The sequence below is a fragment of the Gigantopelta aegis genome, chromosome 3 (genome assembly GCF_016097555.1).
Source record: "Gigantopelta aegis isolate Gae_Host chromosome 3, Gae_host_genome, whole genome shotgun sequence".
NCBI classification, from domain to species: Eukaryota; Metazoa; Mollusca; class Gastropoda; order Neomphalida; family Peltospiridae; genus Gigantopelta; species Gigantopelta aegis.
The window spans coordinates 39,209,707-39,226,073 of NC_054701.1; the positions used below are offsets into that span (position 1 = coordinate 39,209,707).

A 16,367-nucleotide genomic window follows, 5' to 3' on the forward strand; every position below is an offset into this window, starting at 1 on the left:
GCTCCATTCTTTTTTGATGAACTGTTCCAAATTATGTGCCAAATTACCTCATGAAAACTGGGCAATCTTTTAATATTGTAGTGATTTTCCCGAGTATTTATTTTATAATTAACGGTTACTTACGGTTTGGCAGATTAACGGTATTCTGTGATGCGTCTGTCCTTCTCCCTAGGTTCCAGTCGCAAGAGAGCGGGCTTGGCCTTTTTCGAATCGTCTGCTCTCGTTTTGTGCCATGTGACGCTCCTCGTCCAATGGGGGGGTCCGTTTTTCCCGCCAATCCCTACATGGTAAGGCACCAGTAGATTATTTGTCTCCAGGGGTGTCAGGCGGCGGACCAGTTCCAACTTTGACATCCAGTCGTCGACTGGTCGCGAGTCACCACACTCTCCCCCGTTTTATAGAAGAGAAGATCACCTCCCGAATTTCCAGGGAACATCAAACACTTCACCAGCAGGTTACTGGCTCGGATTCATCCGGGCCAGGATTCGATGACCATCCATGAATAAACAGGTTCTTTGGAAGCAACCAGGGTTTCCTATTGTTATAGGTTAAGACTACCCCCCAAAAGAAACAGTCATATCATGTTTGAAAAAAAAAAAGATACTGCCTTATCTGGCGGTGGCATCCAGAAAAGCCATTAAAGTTATATCCACGAATATTATCCATTGAGCATAGTTAAAGTCAAATCCATGAATATTCAGATTATGCATTAAGCACAGTTAAAGTCACATCCAGGAATATCAAAGTTATGCATTAAGCACAGTTAAAGTCACATCCAGGAATATTAATAATGAAACACCAAGAACTACTCCTTGAATAACACTTAAAGTTTAACACTTAAAAGTTAAACACTTAAACACTTAAAAGTTAAATAAATTCCAACTCAGCCTTTTGTGCAAATGTCAGTCAAGGCAACTATATTACATTATATTACACAAACCTAACAAAAAACTGGTCCATCATATTTTGCCCTATATGATGTTGGCCTCCTAATTACATCCTTACTAAAAAAGAGTCATAATTCAAATAATTATCCCTCAAATTGGCAATAGTTAATTGAGAATTAACTATTATTCCCCCACAAAATAATTTGGGACCCTCTCCCTAAGGAAAACAAAATAAAACAGGATTTTTCATGGCAGATACCTTCCCTCCCCCTCACAAAAGATGGAAAAGGTCCGCATCATCCAGGAAAAATATAATTTTATGTCCTGTTTTATCTTCTCAGTATTACATACTTACCTGAGAAGAGACCCCTTAAAAATAAGGTCTGTTCCCAGTTACCCAAAATCCAACCCCCTTCCTGGGACATCTTCTATTATTGCTTACCCACAGGTCTCCCATACCCAATTAACTGTTCCCCAAGTGGATGCTGAACACCAACCACAACAATCAAGCACAGTAAAGCGTGGTTAAGCAGTGCATAGAGACAACAACCAAGGAGAAAGGAACTACAGAAGAGGGGCGACTATAAGTGAAAGTGCAACTAGTCCTAAGAAGCACAACATGGAACACACCGTACACACCACCCCTCTGACGGTACTCACTGCGGTGAGTCTGCTCCACACACAGGACAAATGTACAAGTCCATCAATCTACCCTCCTCCGGGGTTACCTCCACACACACACCATGATACCATTCTTTACACCGGTCGCACTGTATCATGAATTCACCTGTGTAAGGCCCCATACAAAAACAATAAGTTTGTTGGCTCTTTGTTTTTCCCCTAGTTTGTTTACCCTGTTCTGTTGTTTCCTTCTTTTGGCCCAGTAACTCCCCTTTTGCCCGATCTAACCATGGTGGTACCCTTCGATCATTACACAATTTTAATCGGTCATGGTTGATCACGGACACTCCTTTACGGAGTTGTACTTTGTACAAATAAGGGGAAATGCATTCCCTTATCAGTCCAGGACCTTTCCATGGTGGGCTAAGTTTTTTGTTTTCCCCTTTAAGAACAGCCGTGTCCAACACATACACATAGTCCCCATTGGAATACTTGTGTTCTGCTGTTCTCAGGTCATAGTCCCTTTTCATTCTTTTCTGGGACTCACCCAACTTATCCCTAGCCAGTTCATGTGCACTCCTGATGGATTCTTCAAGCTGGGCCACATACTCATCAACATGTGCAGGCTGCTTCCCTACAGGGGGCCTGAACATGAGATCTGCAGGTTGATTGACCTCTCTACCCAGCATAAGGTGATTAGGAGTGTAACCTGTGTGGCGGTTTACCGCAGAGCGTAAAGCCCCTGCCAATTGAGCCAGGTTATCATCCCACCGGGTTTGAGATTTGTCAATATAGCATCGAACAGCATCCATGAGTGTACGGTTGTACCGTTCGACCTGTCCGTTAGCAGATGGACGATAAGGTGTGGTTCGGGCTGTATGAATATGGAGCAATTTACACACTTCTTGAAATAGCTCCGATTCAAAATTTCTCCCCTGATCAGTGAATATCTCAAAAGGGTAGCCAAATCTCAAGAAAAACTCATTGATAGCTGCCCTTGCTGTCACCTCAGCTGTCTGGGATGGCAATGGTATGCACTCTACCCACTTTGTAAACTGGTCTACCATCATGAGTACATACTCATTACCATTTTCAGTCTTGGGTAATGGTCCCAGGAAATCGAGATGTACCCTCTCCATAGGGACCCCCACATGAAACTGTTTCATGGGGCACCTCGCCTTCCTATTACCCTTCTTACAACGGTTACACTGTACACAGGTAAACACAAAGTTTTTTTACAGCCCTAGAAATACCGTACCAATAATACCTGGCACGCATTCTGCATTTGGTACGTTCCACGCCCTGGTGTCCTGATGCTGGAATGTCGTGATTTACCCTGAGCCACGCCCGTCGCAAGGAATGGAGTACAACTAGCAGTTCTCTTCTCCCCGAATCATCCTCAATCCGTTTGTACAGGACCCCACGTTCATCTAAATGAAACGTGTCCCGGTTAATCCAATAGCACTTGGATTTACGGTCGCCCAGAAACAATTCTGCCTCACTGGGTACTATCTGCGTTTCCAACCACTGGATAACCTGTCTCAAATCCCGATCCTCATGCTGCTTTTCCTTCATCTGGTCAGCCGAGTACCCCGAACTGTCCTCAGTAATAGTTACTGACAGCACTTTGTTAGGGACCACACCTACATCTATATGTGTACACAATGGCCCTGTACTCTGGGGCTGGGGGTCGAACTCAATACCCCCAGTGAGCAACTGCTGGAACTCAGTATTCTGCACCACTGATGCACTCTCAGTCACAGCGGAAACCACCTGCCATACCAATGTCGGTTGATCCACCCAGGTGGCTAAAGGTACTGCATCATCTACGTTTTCAAAAAACGAGCCCCAATTATCATTGGCTCGTACACAATACTTGCAGCCCCCACAAGGCAAGTCTTGTAGTCTGACACCTGCCTTAAATTCTGGGCATGGTTGTGATAAAGGCAGTCGTGATAAGGCATCAGTGTCCATGTGCTGCTTACCGGGTCGGTGTTGAATCTGCATGTTATATTGACCCAGTTCCTCTAACCATCTGGCTAATTGACCTTGCGGTTGCTTAAAGTTTAACAACCAGGTTAAACTGTTGTGCTCAGTTCGCACTAAGAACCTCCTACCCAGCAGATAGTGGCGGAACTGACGGGTAAACTTTACAACCGCCAACAATTCTTTCTGGGTAGTACAGTACTTTTTCTGTTCTGAGGTGAGGCTACAGCTGGCATAAGCAACCGTTCTTTCGGTGCCGTTCTGCAGCTGAGACAACTCTGCCCCTATTGCCTTGTCCGATGCATCCGTATCAAGTATGAATGGGTCATCTTTGTTGGGCAATGTTAGCACCGGAGTGGATACCAGTGCCTCTTTTAGCTTAACCCAAGCTGCCTCCTGAGCAGGTCCCCACATAAATGCTTTTTTACCCGTGATCTTGTACAAAGGGACTGCAATTTCCGCAAAGTTAGCTATGAAATTGCGATGGTAGTTGGCAAAGCCCAAAAAACTTTCTACCTCCCTTGTGCACCAGGGAATAGGCCACTCCCGAACACTGTCGGCATATCCAGTGCCCATCTCTACCCCGTTGGGACCTATCATTCTACCCAGAAATTCCACCTTTGTTTGAAACAGTTCACATTTCTTGGGTTTGAACTTCAGACCATATTCGTGAAATCTGTTAAAGACTGACTGCAAATTAGTCAAATGATCACCCTGGTCCTTACCCATGACCAAAATATCATCCAAGAATGCTAACGCCACATTCCACGTTAACCCTCTCAAAACCAAGTTCATGGCTCGAGCAAACGTTGCCGGAGTGTTGCACAACCCAAAACCCATGCGTACGAACTCAAAAAGGCCATACTTTGTGACAAAAGCTGTTTTTTTCCGGTCCCTCTGCTTTAACACCAATCTGGTAATATGCTGAATTAGCATCCAGTTTAGAAAACCAGATATTTCCAGACAGGGTGTCTAAACACTCATCTATCAGTGGTAACGGGTACACGTCTTTGACAGTGACCTCGTTCAACTTTCTATAGTCAATACACCACCGTACCCCTCCATCCCATTTACGAATCAATACGGGAGCAGAAGCCCACTCCGACGCAGATGGCTGAATTATTTCTGCATCTAGCATTTTCTGTAAATGAGCTTCTTCCTCATTGACAAAACATTGGGGTGTTCGCCTCATTCTTGCCTTGACAGGCCGGGCATTACCTGTATCTATCTCGTGCTCTATCGTGGTAAATGAGCCAAAGTCAAAATCACTCTGGGCAAACACATCCTGGTACTCAACCAGTAAAGCGGCCAGGTTTTCAGCTTGCTCAGAGTTCAACTCTTTACAGGAGTTGTACATGTTTTTCAAAAATTCAGGTGCCACCTGTTTTTCACCCTGAGATTCTTTCAACCTTTTTACTGTAGCAGAAGGCGGCAATTTGTGATTTACCACCGGTGCTGCTTCCATAGCATGCCCCACAACCTGCTGTGCCTGGAGTGTTACTGGTCTATCACCCAAATTCACCAGACACACACTAGCCTTGTTGCCTGCTGCCTGGAACGTATATGGCATCATTGCTAATGTCGATACACACTCCGTGCTCGGCTCAACCACAAATGTGGGCATACTTCGGCTCACACTACAGGGAAAATGTTTCGCTGAATTTGGCGGTACCACCACCTTTTCTAGCACCTTAACCTTCGCCACCACTGGCGACTGACCAATCAATCCAAAAATCATAGAAATGGATTTACCCCCAACCGTCAAAGTGCCTGCCTGTAAATCCAACTTTGCATTACAAGCCCTCAAAAAATCTAAACCCAACAACATATCATCCTCGATTGGGGCTACATACATTTTGGACTGAAAATTGGTATCTCCCAGTGTCAAGGTCACAGGACCTACAACAATCCCTTCCATTTTCATTTCTCGGCCTGTGGTATTCAAAGATACAGCCTGAATAACGTTAGGCTTAGTCACCATGCTATCATAGATTCGGTCAGCAATGATATTCACCTCAGCCCCAGTATCTACTGTGGCATTTACAGAACACCCATCTACAATAACAGGTACAGAGAACATAGGCCCAGCGCTTACAGGTTTAAGTCTGATGACTGGTGTTGCCTCCCCTTTCTCTGTCCCTACCGCCTCCACTGTTATCTGCCCTTCCATTGGACAACTCTCTGGAGGTACGATTACCTTCCTTTCTTCTACTACCATTTTCTTATCCGGAACATCACCCACCCCTGGGCTGTCCCTAACATCATCATCTACACCCCCAGAATGTGCTGTCACCCCCTCGACCACCACTGTCGAAACTGACCCCTCTTTTTGAGCCACCATTCCCGTCGCCTCAACTGCCACATCCGTGGTTCCTGCAGCCACCCCCTTTTCAGGTGCTACCGCCACTACGTCCACAGTCTCTACGACTACATCCTTCCCCTGGTTACCTCCTATCGTAACCCTATCTCGGCTACTCTCCAAGGTCACCCCATTTTCGACAGTCCGATCTACATGTGACTCGTTCGATGCTAGCCCTTCCTGTTCAGCCACCTCACCCGTTGCCCCCACTGTCATGCCCGCATTTTCTACAGCCACCCCCTTTCCAGGTGCTCCCCCTGCGACGTCGACAGTCTTTGCAACCACCTCCTCCGAGGTCATACTCGTCTCCTGGTCACACCATGTAACTTTATCCTGGCTACTTTCTCCCAAGGCTACATCGATTTTCATGTTTTGACACATATCCCCTCCCCCAGGGGTCTGGTCTTCGGGCATGATAATGATACAATGATCACTCTGTAAAGTTGGCTTCTGGATGGACGCCGAATTCTGACGTGTACATATCTCTACACCCCCCCCAACTTACAGATTTCTTCCCAACAGAACTGCCAGCCACCCCCTTGGTGCCGACAGCCCTGCACCCGGTACCCAACGGTACCATACCTGCTAGAGGCCGTCTACCACTACTCTCTTGGACTGGGTTAAGGCCTACTGACCCAGCCCTTTCCCGTTTAACGACTTCGTTCCTTTCCACTGTGGACACTCCCTTCGAAAGTGTCCCACCTCATTGCAAAGATAACATCTAGGAGACACCCTTTCCCTTCCCTGTGGTGAAGGAGACCCCTCCCTTCTACCCACTGAAGGTGACCTATCCCTAGGTTGGAACTGCCCCCTGTTGTTACCAAAATGCGACCTGTCCCCCCCTGGGCTACTCGCTCTCCGCCCCTTTAACTCTGCTACGTCCCTCATCAGGTGTTCCACCATTTTTTCTAGTCTCTCTATAGCAGAGTGGGGGGCGTTAGGCATTTCCCGCCCAAGGCTACCAGTGTTTCTACTAACACTCATTTGAGCTACCCGCTGTCCACCGATTGACAGTTCATCCACCCGACTAGACAAAAAATCCAATCTATCACTTAAACTGTCTCCCATCGGATTAAGCTCCCTATTGATTGTACTCCTATCACTGTGTCCCCATCCGTCTACACGGGACACACGAGCCTCTAACGGTGTACTACCCGGTATTCTACCAGTAGATCGAGCATTCAGAGCTGCATTGGTGCACTGCCACCGTAACAACGTATCCATAGCATCGTCAAGAGTCCGGGGATTTGCATTGCACAAATGATGTGCCGCTGCTACATCTTCACAACCCTGACAAAATCTGGTCGTTACCTGAGAAGACATAAAGTCGTCGGGCAGACCCTGAAACGCTCTATTTGCTAGAACTACCACCCGGTCCGCCCAATCTCTGATATCCTCCCCTGGTTTTTGTTTAGCCGTGAAAAACTCCATCTGAGCCGAACTCGACATATCATACGACCCAAATCGTTTCATCAGCTTGTGCATAATCTCTGTATACCGGAGGTTTTGAGGAGCCAATATAAGGGCATAATATTCACTGGCCTTACCCTGTAATGAAAAACAAAGTTCCTCTTTACACCGCTGTGGGGGCCAGTTCGCACTCAGCCATGTATTGAAATTTGGTTTCAAAAGCCTTCCAACTACTTTTGCCATCATATTCCACTTTCTTGTTGAAATGAAATAACCTTTCCTCCGGCGCACCCCCCCTTACTGGGAACCTCCCCTCCGGATGAAAATTAAATCCATCCCTTTCTACATCACCCCCTCCTTGGCGATATGAGACATGACCCTGATACATCGACCTCCCCTGTGGATGAACGGTAGAACCACCCCTTTGGGGGTTAAATCCTTCCTCATAAGAAATGGGACTACTCCTGTGCCGAGTACCCCCCTCTGGGTATGACAGTGGACCACTCCTGTGTGGGTAACCACCCTCCGATGACGGACCGAAATCGCCCCCGTTTGGGTTATCCCCCTCTGGGCGTGAAATGGTACCAACCCTGTTCGGGTAACTACCCTCTGGATAGGAAGCAACGTCACCCCTGGGTGGATTACCCCCCTCTGGAATGAAAACCAAACTGCCCCTATGGGCATTTGTCCCCTCCCCCGGATGAATACCAAGACCACCCGTCAACGGTGTCCCCCCTTCTACGGTACCGGACCCCGTACTTACTGAACGGTGATACCTAGAATTCCTGTCTACGTACCCGGAACTAGGAGGTGTCAGAATAGAAATGTGGCCTACTTCATGCAGGCTAACCTGCAAATCCGGGGATTGACTTTCCCCCATAGCCCCATCATTGTCACGAAATGACATACCGGGAACTGTTCCCAGAAAAACACAATAAATAAACGCAAAGTATGTCGGACTTTCAAAAAAAACTTTATTTCTCTGCACTGGAGCCGAACCGTAAATTTGAAATCCTCCCCCACACAAACAAAATTATTACGTCATTTAGTCAGAAAAAGGTCAAGAATGCAATATCCTATAAAAATATATTTAAAAACACTGTGAAAAACTTCCTATTACTTCGAGAAAATTAATTCTTTTTCCTGAAAATAATTAAACCCAAAGACAAAAGACAATTAATTAAAAAAAAATTGTAATTAATAGATTAGCAGATGCGTTCAAATGCTCGCAGCGCCATTGTAGTGATTTTCCCGAGTATTTATTTTATAATTAACGGTTACTTACGGTTTGGCAGATTAACGGTATTCTGTGATGCGTCTGTCCTTCTCCCTAGATTCCAGTCACAAGAGAGCGGGCTTGGCCTTTTTCGAATCGTCTGCTCTCGTTTTGTGCCATGTGACGCTCCTCGTCCAATGGGGGGGTCCGTTTTTCCCCGCCAATCCCTACATGGTAAGGCACCAGTAGATTATTTGTCTCCAGGGGTATCAGGCGGCGGACCAGTTCCAACTTTGACATCCGGTCGTCGACTGGTCGCGAGTCACCACACTATTTTGGATTTAATCCTACGGGACATTCAAAATTCAAAGGCACCGCAAATGCCCCTGCCCGTTACTGAGCCTGGTCAGGCTGCTGGTGATCTCTTGAACTTGCTAGTGCAGGCGGTCCTCCCTCCCACCCACCCCTCCAAATGCCTCCGCCCATTACTGAGCCTGGTCAGGCTGCTGGTGCTCTCTTGAACTTGCTAGTGCAGTGGTCCTCCCTCCCACCCACCCCTCCAAATGCCTCCACCCATTACTGAGCCTGGTCAGGCTGCTGGTGCTCTCTTGAACTTGCTAGTGCAGTGGTCCTCCCTCCCACCCACCCCTCCAAATGCCTCCGCCCATTACTGAGCCTGGTCAGGCTGCTGGTGCTCTCTTGAACTTGCCAGTGCAGTGGTCCTCCCTCCCACCCACCCCTCCAAATGCTCCTGCCCATTACTGAGCCTAGTCAGGCTGCTGGTGCTCTCTTGCACTTGCTAGTTCAGTGGTCCCTCCTTCCATCCACCCCTCCAAACCCTTTCCTGTTCTAGACGGATGAGGCAGCATAAGTCGACACCTGCGCCCATGACAGGAGTGTGCTACAACAGCTTGCTCTGAATGTGCATGTTAAGCCCTTTGACCTGACCTGACCATTATTGGTAGGAATAGTGTATATGGCAGCAGTGGGTTTCTTGTCTTTTTGTCTGTATACCAAATATTGAAATAACTGTATATTAGACACCAAACAGCCATAGTTGAAAATATGCTGAGGTGTCAGTAAACAAATATTCCTTGGATAGCTTTTTGATTTTCATCTCAGTGTGCCTTTGCACTGTGTTCTGTCAGTACTGGTGTTAACTGTGTTACTTCGGTTACTCGTGTAAGTCTGTAATGCATATCTGCTATGGAACTTTTATTAAATATCTTGGTAACTGACAATTTGCTTTTATTTAATTTTTATTTATTTTTATCTGTCTTTTAAAAAAATATGTTCTTTAATTTTAATTTACTATTGTATATACTGACGCCCACCTTCTACCTCTGGCTCCTGATTACTACTATTTTTGTTAAAAAGCCATTTATCATGAAAGCATTTGTTTTTACAACAGTTTTTATTCCACAGACATTACCTTTTTTGACACCCATTAGCGTGCATGTATATGAAGAGTTTAGGCGCAAAACGCGATATATAAATTTTTTTCATTTTCAGAAAAAGTGATTTTTTTTAATTGGCGTATATTGCGTTTTGATAAAAACCAGAATTTACCCAATTCAGTTTCATCAGGATCAATCGTGGTTTGCGGCAAATCAGCGAGCCTATGATTAGCCCTTACTGACATACAATAATGGCTTTAACTAAACACAAGAAAGAAAATGGTTTATATCGCGTTTTGCGTACGAACTCTTCATATGTTTGTGATGGGGTGTCGTTAAACATTCATTCCTTCATTCCACAGACATAACATGGATCCAACGTACCAGGTGGATGATGACCAGCTATGGGCGGCCCTCGGTGTTGTCCAGATGAAAGAAGTCATAGAGAATTTAGAAGGCCAGCTGGGTGAGTGTGATGTGATCTAATTAATATGTCAGTATTTTAAAATAGCACTGGCAAGTAACAAAATAAGGGCTTGAAATTAAAACATTTATGGTAATTTTTTCCAGCAATCTTTCCTTCTCAAATTTTAATTGGAAATGATATTTAGTAAACATCTAACATTTTAATGATCTTAGTTATCAATGATTCCATAAATTTAAAAAATGAATACATAAATTTTAAAATGGTTGTTTATCTTTTTTTCAATCTTTAGATTTCACTGTATCCGAAGGGGGAGATAACTTTAGTGTTGGTCAGAAACAGGTACGGTTCATCAGTATTTAAACATTACCCAGTTGTTTACCTATTTTTGCTAATTTGAGAGTCCCTGGGACTTCAATTTTTCTTTCATGGAGGTTCCAGTTTGAAAGGTGTCAACACAAAATCTGACATGGTTCTTACACTTCCTGGAAATCCTGGAATGTCCTTGAATTTTGTGATTTTAAAATCCAGGCCTGAAATGTCCTGGAAAAAGCATTAAATTTTATTCTGTCCTAGAAATATCTTTTCTTTTTTTTTTTTGTCTCAATTCAGACAACAATTTGTTATAAAAACATTTCATTGATTGAACATTTTATGTCCTGGAATTTTTTTTAAATGTCCTGGAAATGTCCTGGAATTTATGTTATTTCAAGTGTAAGAACCCTAAATTGATTCTCAAACATGTTGCATTAGGGAGCCAAAAATGTCAGTCTTGATTTTTAACCTTTATTTTTATACTCAATGCTTTTCATGGCAACCTTCAATTAGCCATATCTTAACCCACAGACTTGACAATCATAACACTGCTGAATCTTTGGGGCCATTTGACAAAATTATTTTAAGCAAGTTTTATCATTTTTAAAAGCCCGCTCCTCTCCCCATGCAACATTTTGTAATCCTAAGAGTACCCTCCCCACTAAAATTATGTAATGCTTATCAACCTTCCTCCACTTTGTGTGTCATTGTCATGTAATTTGATTATCACCTTTAACGAATAAAATAGCAAGGAGTGGCTGCACATTACTTTAAGAATAGAAATGAGACATTCTTCTGCTAAATTTACATACATGTATCTCTTTGTAAACAACCCTTCCTCCTCCTCTTTAATAACTTGTAGAAACATCCCATGTTACCCCTCACTCCTAGAGCATTACATAATTGTTGAATGGCTGCTTTCATGATCTAATCTGTTTGTAATTCTCAAATTAATTAAAAATGGATGTAACTTTTTAATATCTCTCTCTCTCTCTCTCTCTCTCTCTCTCTCTCTCTCTCTCTCTCTCTCTCTCTCTCTCTCTCTCTCTCTCTCTCTCTCTCTCTCTCTCTCTCTCTCTCAGAATAACCATAGTTTAGATATATAGTTGTAAATTATAATGTGCTCAGATGTCATTATACAAATATTGCTTTACTTGTATGCATTAATATTTATGTGTGTTGTTCCTGGTAGTTGCTGTGCCTTGCCAGAGCATTTCTGAGAGATTCCAAGATAATCATTCTAGATGAGGCTACAGCGTCCATCGACATGTCAACAGACAAAAAACTTCAGGAGGTTGTCATGGATTCAGCATTTAAAAACAAAACTATTTTGACAATTGCTGTAAGTATTTCATTAAAGCATACATATCTAGTAATTGTGTTGGGGCAAGATCTAGCTAAGTCAGTCGATCGCATCTTTGTGGTAGTTTGATCATAGGATCGAACCCTCTCGATTCACCCATTCTCTGGCATTGTTTCCATCCTGTGACTGGTATATCAGAGACTGTGGTATGTGCTGTCTTTTCCGAGGAAAAGTGTATATGAATGATCCCTTGCTTCTCATGAGAATATGTAGTGGGTTTCCACTAAGACTATGTGTCAGAATTGTCAAATATTTGACAGCTATGTTTCATTTCAACTGGTGGCTACTTATACTTAATACTTCTTACACATACACTAAACATAATTGAATGGATAAAACTGGCTATTTCAATTAATTTGTGTAATTATATGTAATTTTTGTCTAAATGTCACATATTACATGTAGCTGTATTATGATAGAAAAATATATTTAATTTTTTAACTCCATGTTTCTTTTGCAGCATCGTGTCACAACTATACTCAATTATGATCGTATCCTGGTTCTCGATTACGGCAACATTGTCGAGTTTGACTCACCACAAACACTGTTAGATACACCGAAAAGCTATTTTTCCACACTTATCAAGGAAGCAAGCAAATAGTTCTTCAGATGCATTTTGAAAGGGGTTTGGCGATACAAACAAAACAAATTTGTTTTTTGGCAGTTTCTTTGCTTTGAAAAAAATCAAATATTAACTGTAAATGTTATTAGTTTCTCATCAAAAATTACCATGTTTTAAAAGTTCCTTATGATGCCCTTGAACATTCTAGTCATACTGATCTATAACATGGTGGTTACTGTACCAAGAGATTCTTTTTGTTGTGTTCCACTTCAAAATCTTATTCTGACTGTTGGTGAGAAAAAGACTCGCCCTGTCTTGGATACATGCACTATGGAATCTTGGAGTATGTACCCAAGACTCGCTCTGTCTTGGATACATGCACTAGGGAATCTTGGAGAATGTACCCAAGACTCGCCCTGTCTTGGATACATGCACTAGGGAATCTTGGAGAATGTACCCAAGACTCGCCCTGTCTTGGATACATGCACTAGGGAATCTTGGAGAATGTACCCAAGACTCGCCCTGTCTTGGATACATGCAATAGGGAATCTTGGAGTAATGTACCCAAGACTCGCCCTGTCTTGGATACATGCAATAGGGAATCTTGGAGTATGTACCCAAGACTCGCCCTGTCTTGGATACATGCAATAGGGAATCTTGGAGTATGTACCCAAGACTCGCCCTGTCTTGGATACATGCACTAGGGAATCTTGGAGTATGTACCCAAGACAATCTTACTTGAACCTTCAGTGAATGTAAGCATGAGGCAAATTGTTGATTGGTTGAGTGTGAAACAAGACTCTGTCATCTTGTGTTTGTGCACTATAAGTTTTGACTGGATTGGCACAAAATTTAAATTTCCTGTGGAAACTTTAAGTTCTTGTAGTTAGCCGTGAACAGTTACATTGTATGTTGGTATTGTGCTCCAAAATTTGTATTATGGTATGGTAAAAAGGACAGTCTTAAACTGAGCATGTTGTTGATAAAAAGATATAATATTGTGTGACTATGTCATTGATACTGATACAGTGTGCACTTGCATACTAATATTTCCAGTTACAAATCTGGCTGTGCTAGACCTGGTTGTTGTAGAAATGGTTTCAGTATTTTGTTTGTTATAAAGCATCTGTGCGATTGTCTACTTCAAACATAAAGCTGTCAACCAAGATACACAGTATTACAGAAATTTGAGAATGATCGGCCATAAGGAATGACCATTTAAATGGATATACAACAAAATGCTTTTAAGTGTCTTGCTCCACCGTTAATGGATAACAGTGTTTTTTAGAGAAAAGATTAAGGATGCAGAAATAGTTCATATACTATGAATGAGACAGTGTTTTTTGTTCATAAAGGCCTTTGCTCTTTGCTCATATATTGCATTATACATACACATGTATGTATGTATGTATGTATGTATGTATGTATGTATGTATCTTTCTTTTTGTTTTGTTAATTGTTTGTAAAATTTATTTATTATCCACATAGTTTACAATGAATGGTTACACAAGTATGGTTTTATTTAGATTATGTGGTCACATATAAGTATGGTTTTATTTGATACAATCTTTATGTTGACACGTATTGATAATTGTTATGACATTGTTGTGGCATCACTAGTTTATAAATTTTTAAAAGAATCATAAAAATCCCCATAAAACTTCAATGTAACTGGATTTACGCATATGCGTAGAGGCTCCCATTTTGGTAGCGAGGGAGAAAGCTGATTTTTGCCCGAATTGAACAAAAATGCCTGAGTTTGAATAATGTTTATTCATATTAGCATTACTGCTAAACAGTTATATTGGGTTGCAAATGAATCACTAGGCATTTGTACATGGATTACAACTAATATTGTAGGTAGAATGATGGAAATACATGATGTAAAGGTATCAGGCCAACTCATTTTGTCTAAATATGTCTTATTGTTTTTGCCTGAATTTGTGAATTTGCTCCAGCAATGGTATGCTTATGGATTTGCATTTTTGCATTTCATCATCTGACCTCATTAAATATGGTCAACATTGATTGTGTGGCAGATACAATAATATGTAAATTTGTTAATCTGTTGTACATTTTGTGGATAATAAATAAATTATCAAATATGTGTGAGTGCAATAAGAATTTTATGGCATCCATTTTGGAATTGTTTTATTCCACTCACTCTCACTTGGGGGAATAAAACAATTTCCAAACTGGTTCCATAAATCATTTATCACCCTCGTGCTCATGTAATAATCTAAATTATTGTGCTTTCAGCTTTTTAATTTGTTTTGTTACCTTGCTACTTAGTGCTTTGCTGTGTGAATAACAGTAGAAAAGCTTGCCAAAGATCAGTGAAATATCTAGTTATTATGTAGTATTAGTGTTTTACACTATTGTTTATTGAAATCCCATGATGCTTATCCCTTGGCTTAAGTCTTCTTTTTAGTAGTGTTGGAAATCAGCTGGATTAATTTTCAGCCTCGATCATCGACTATAATTGGTTTGTTGCAACTGATCAACTTTCAATTATACAATCACTTAAAATTACATGAACATAATAAGGATTTAATTACTAAGGACCATGCCCCTATTGTGTTCACTAGGATTTAGACCCTACAAATGGCTCATTTTAACTTTTAATAACTATTTAATATCTGTTTATTTTATGTACATGTGAAAACAAACACCAAGCCGACATATTTACATCAATTCCATCATCTAAACTGGAGGAACAATTACAGTCAACATTTTCCCACACAAATCAATTATGGAGTTTCATAATCGATCATCAATCGGTAAAGCCAAAGTGATCAATTTGCAATTATAATCGATCATTGGAACATCACTACTTTGGGACTTGTAGGGGAATATTAAAAAAAATATATATATATATATATATAAAAATACATTGTCAGTTAAAAAAAAATCGAAAAGAAAAAAAAATCATGTAATGTCTAGTGATAAAGGTAGCTTGTCAAATTTAAATGTAAATCTGTTATTAATATTATGTTAAGTCACTGGGTATGATAATACATGTATTAGCTTAAAGGGACACACCCTAGTTATGGCTAGTTGTTAACCATTACGGCGTTGTTTTTCGCTATTAAACCCATTTTTTCACAAATAAAATTGCACTTTACTTATCGTTTATTCACCTGAAGTGTTTTTTGGTAATCCTGGTCTGAGAAAAAAACGTTGAGCAGACAAGGTTTAATCTATTTTTAGAGGGGATATTTCCATTTCAATGTCACAAACGTTGGTATACCACGTGACCGTTATCATTTTGGTTCGGTTTGTTTTCTCGTGCACGGTTCGCGCAATCAACATCCGATTTGTTGTTGTTCATTTGTGAGATTCTTCTTCACAGTTCGTGAACATTTTCAGTAACAATAAAGTTCAGACAAGTAAGTGTCTCAATACAAAACGTTACAAACCCTTAAAACCAATAATTTTGCTAAGTCCTACGATATCTGGAGAGGGGATACAACCAGGACAGAACAGTTGGAACAGTCCAGAAGAGGTGAAAAGAATGCACCCCAAGTCTGTGAAATTTGTCGTGACGTAGGCATTGTTGTGCTTCGAGCGACATCTACTGGTGACATCAGAATACAAACTTTCAAAATTATTTCAAGCAATTGGGACATGGGGATTCCCATGGTATTTATCGATATAAAACCTGCTTTTTCACTCCATTTGATAAAAACGTGATCTAAGTGTGTTACAGGTTTGTAGATTAACCAAATTATAATTTATTTTCGCTGGATGGAACTAGGGTGTGCGGCTTTAACACAGTTACATGAAAATCTGGTGTTGATACCTAATGATACTGGCTAAGTATTTTC

At 41.7% G+C, this 16,367-nt stretch overlaps 1 protein-coding gene across 1 annotated transcript in view; it reads left to right on the top strand.

Moving 5' to 3' along the window:
- The window catches only part of LOC121368023 (ATP-binding cassette sub-family C member 9-like), a 77,444-nt gene extending 63,629 nt beyond the window's left edge, over positions 1–13,815 (top strand). The window contains exons 30-33 of the mRNA XM_041492536.1: positions 10,239–10,342; positions 10,593–10,642; positions 11,808–11,957; positions 12,439–13,815. Coding sequence (XP_041348470.1) covers positions 10,239–10,342; positions 10,593–10,642; positions 11,808–11,957; positions 12,439–12,579 — 445 coding nt within the window. The 3' untranslated portion in view covers positions 12,580–13,815. The remainder of the gene's footprint in view (positions 1–10,238; positions 10,343–10,592; positions 10,643–11,807; positions 11,958–12,438) is intronic.
- The last annotated feature ends 2,552 nt before the right edge of the window (positions 13,816–16,367 follow it).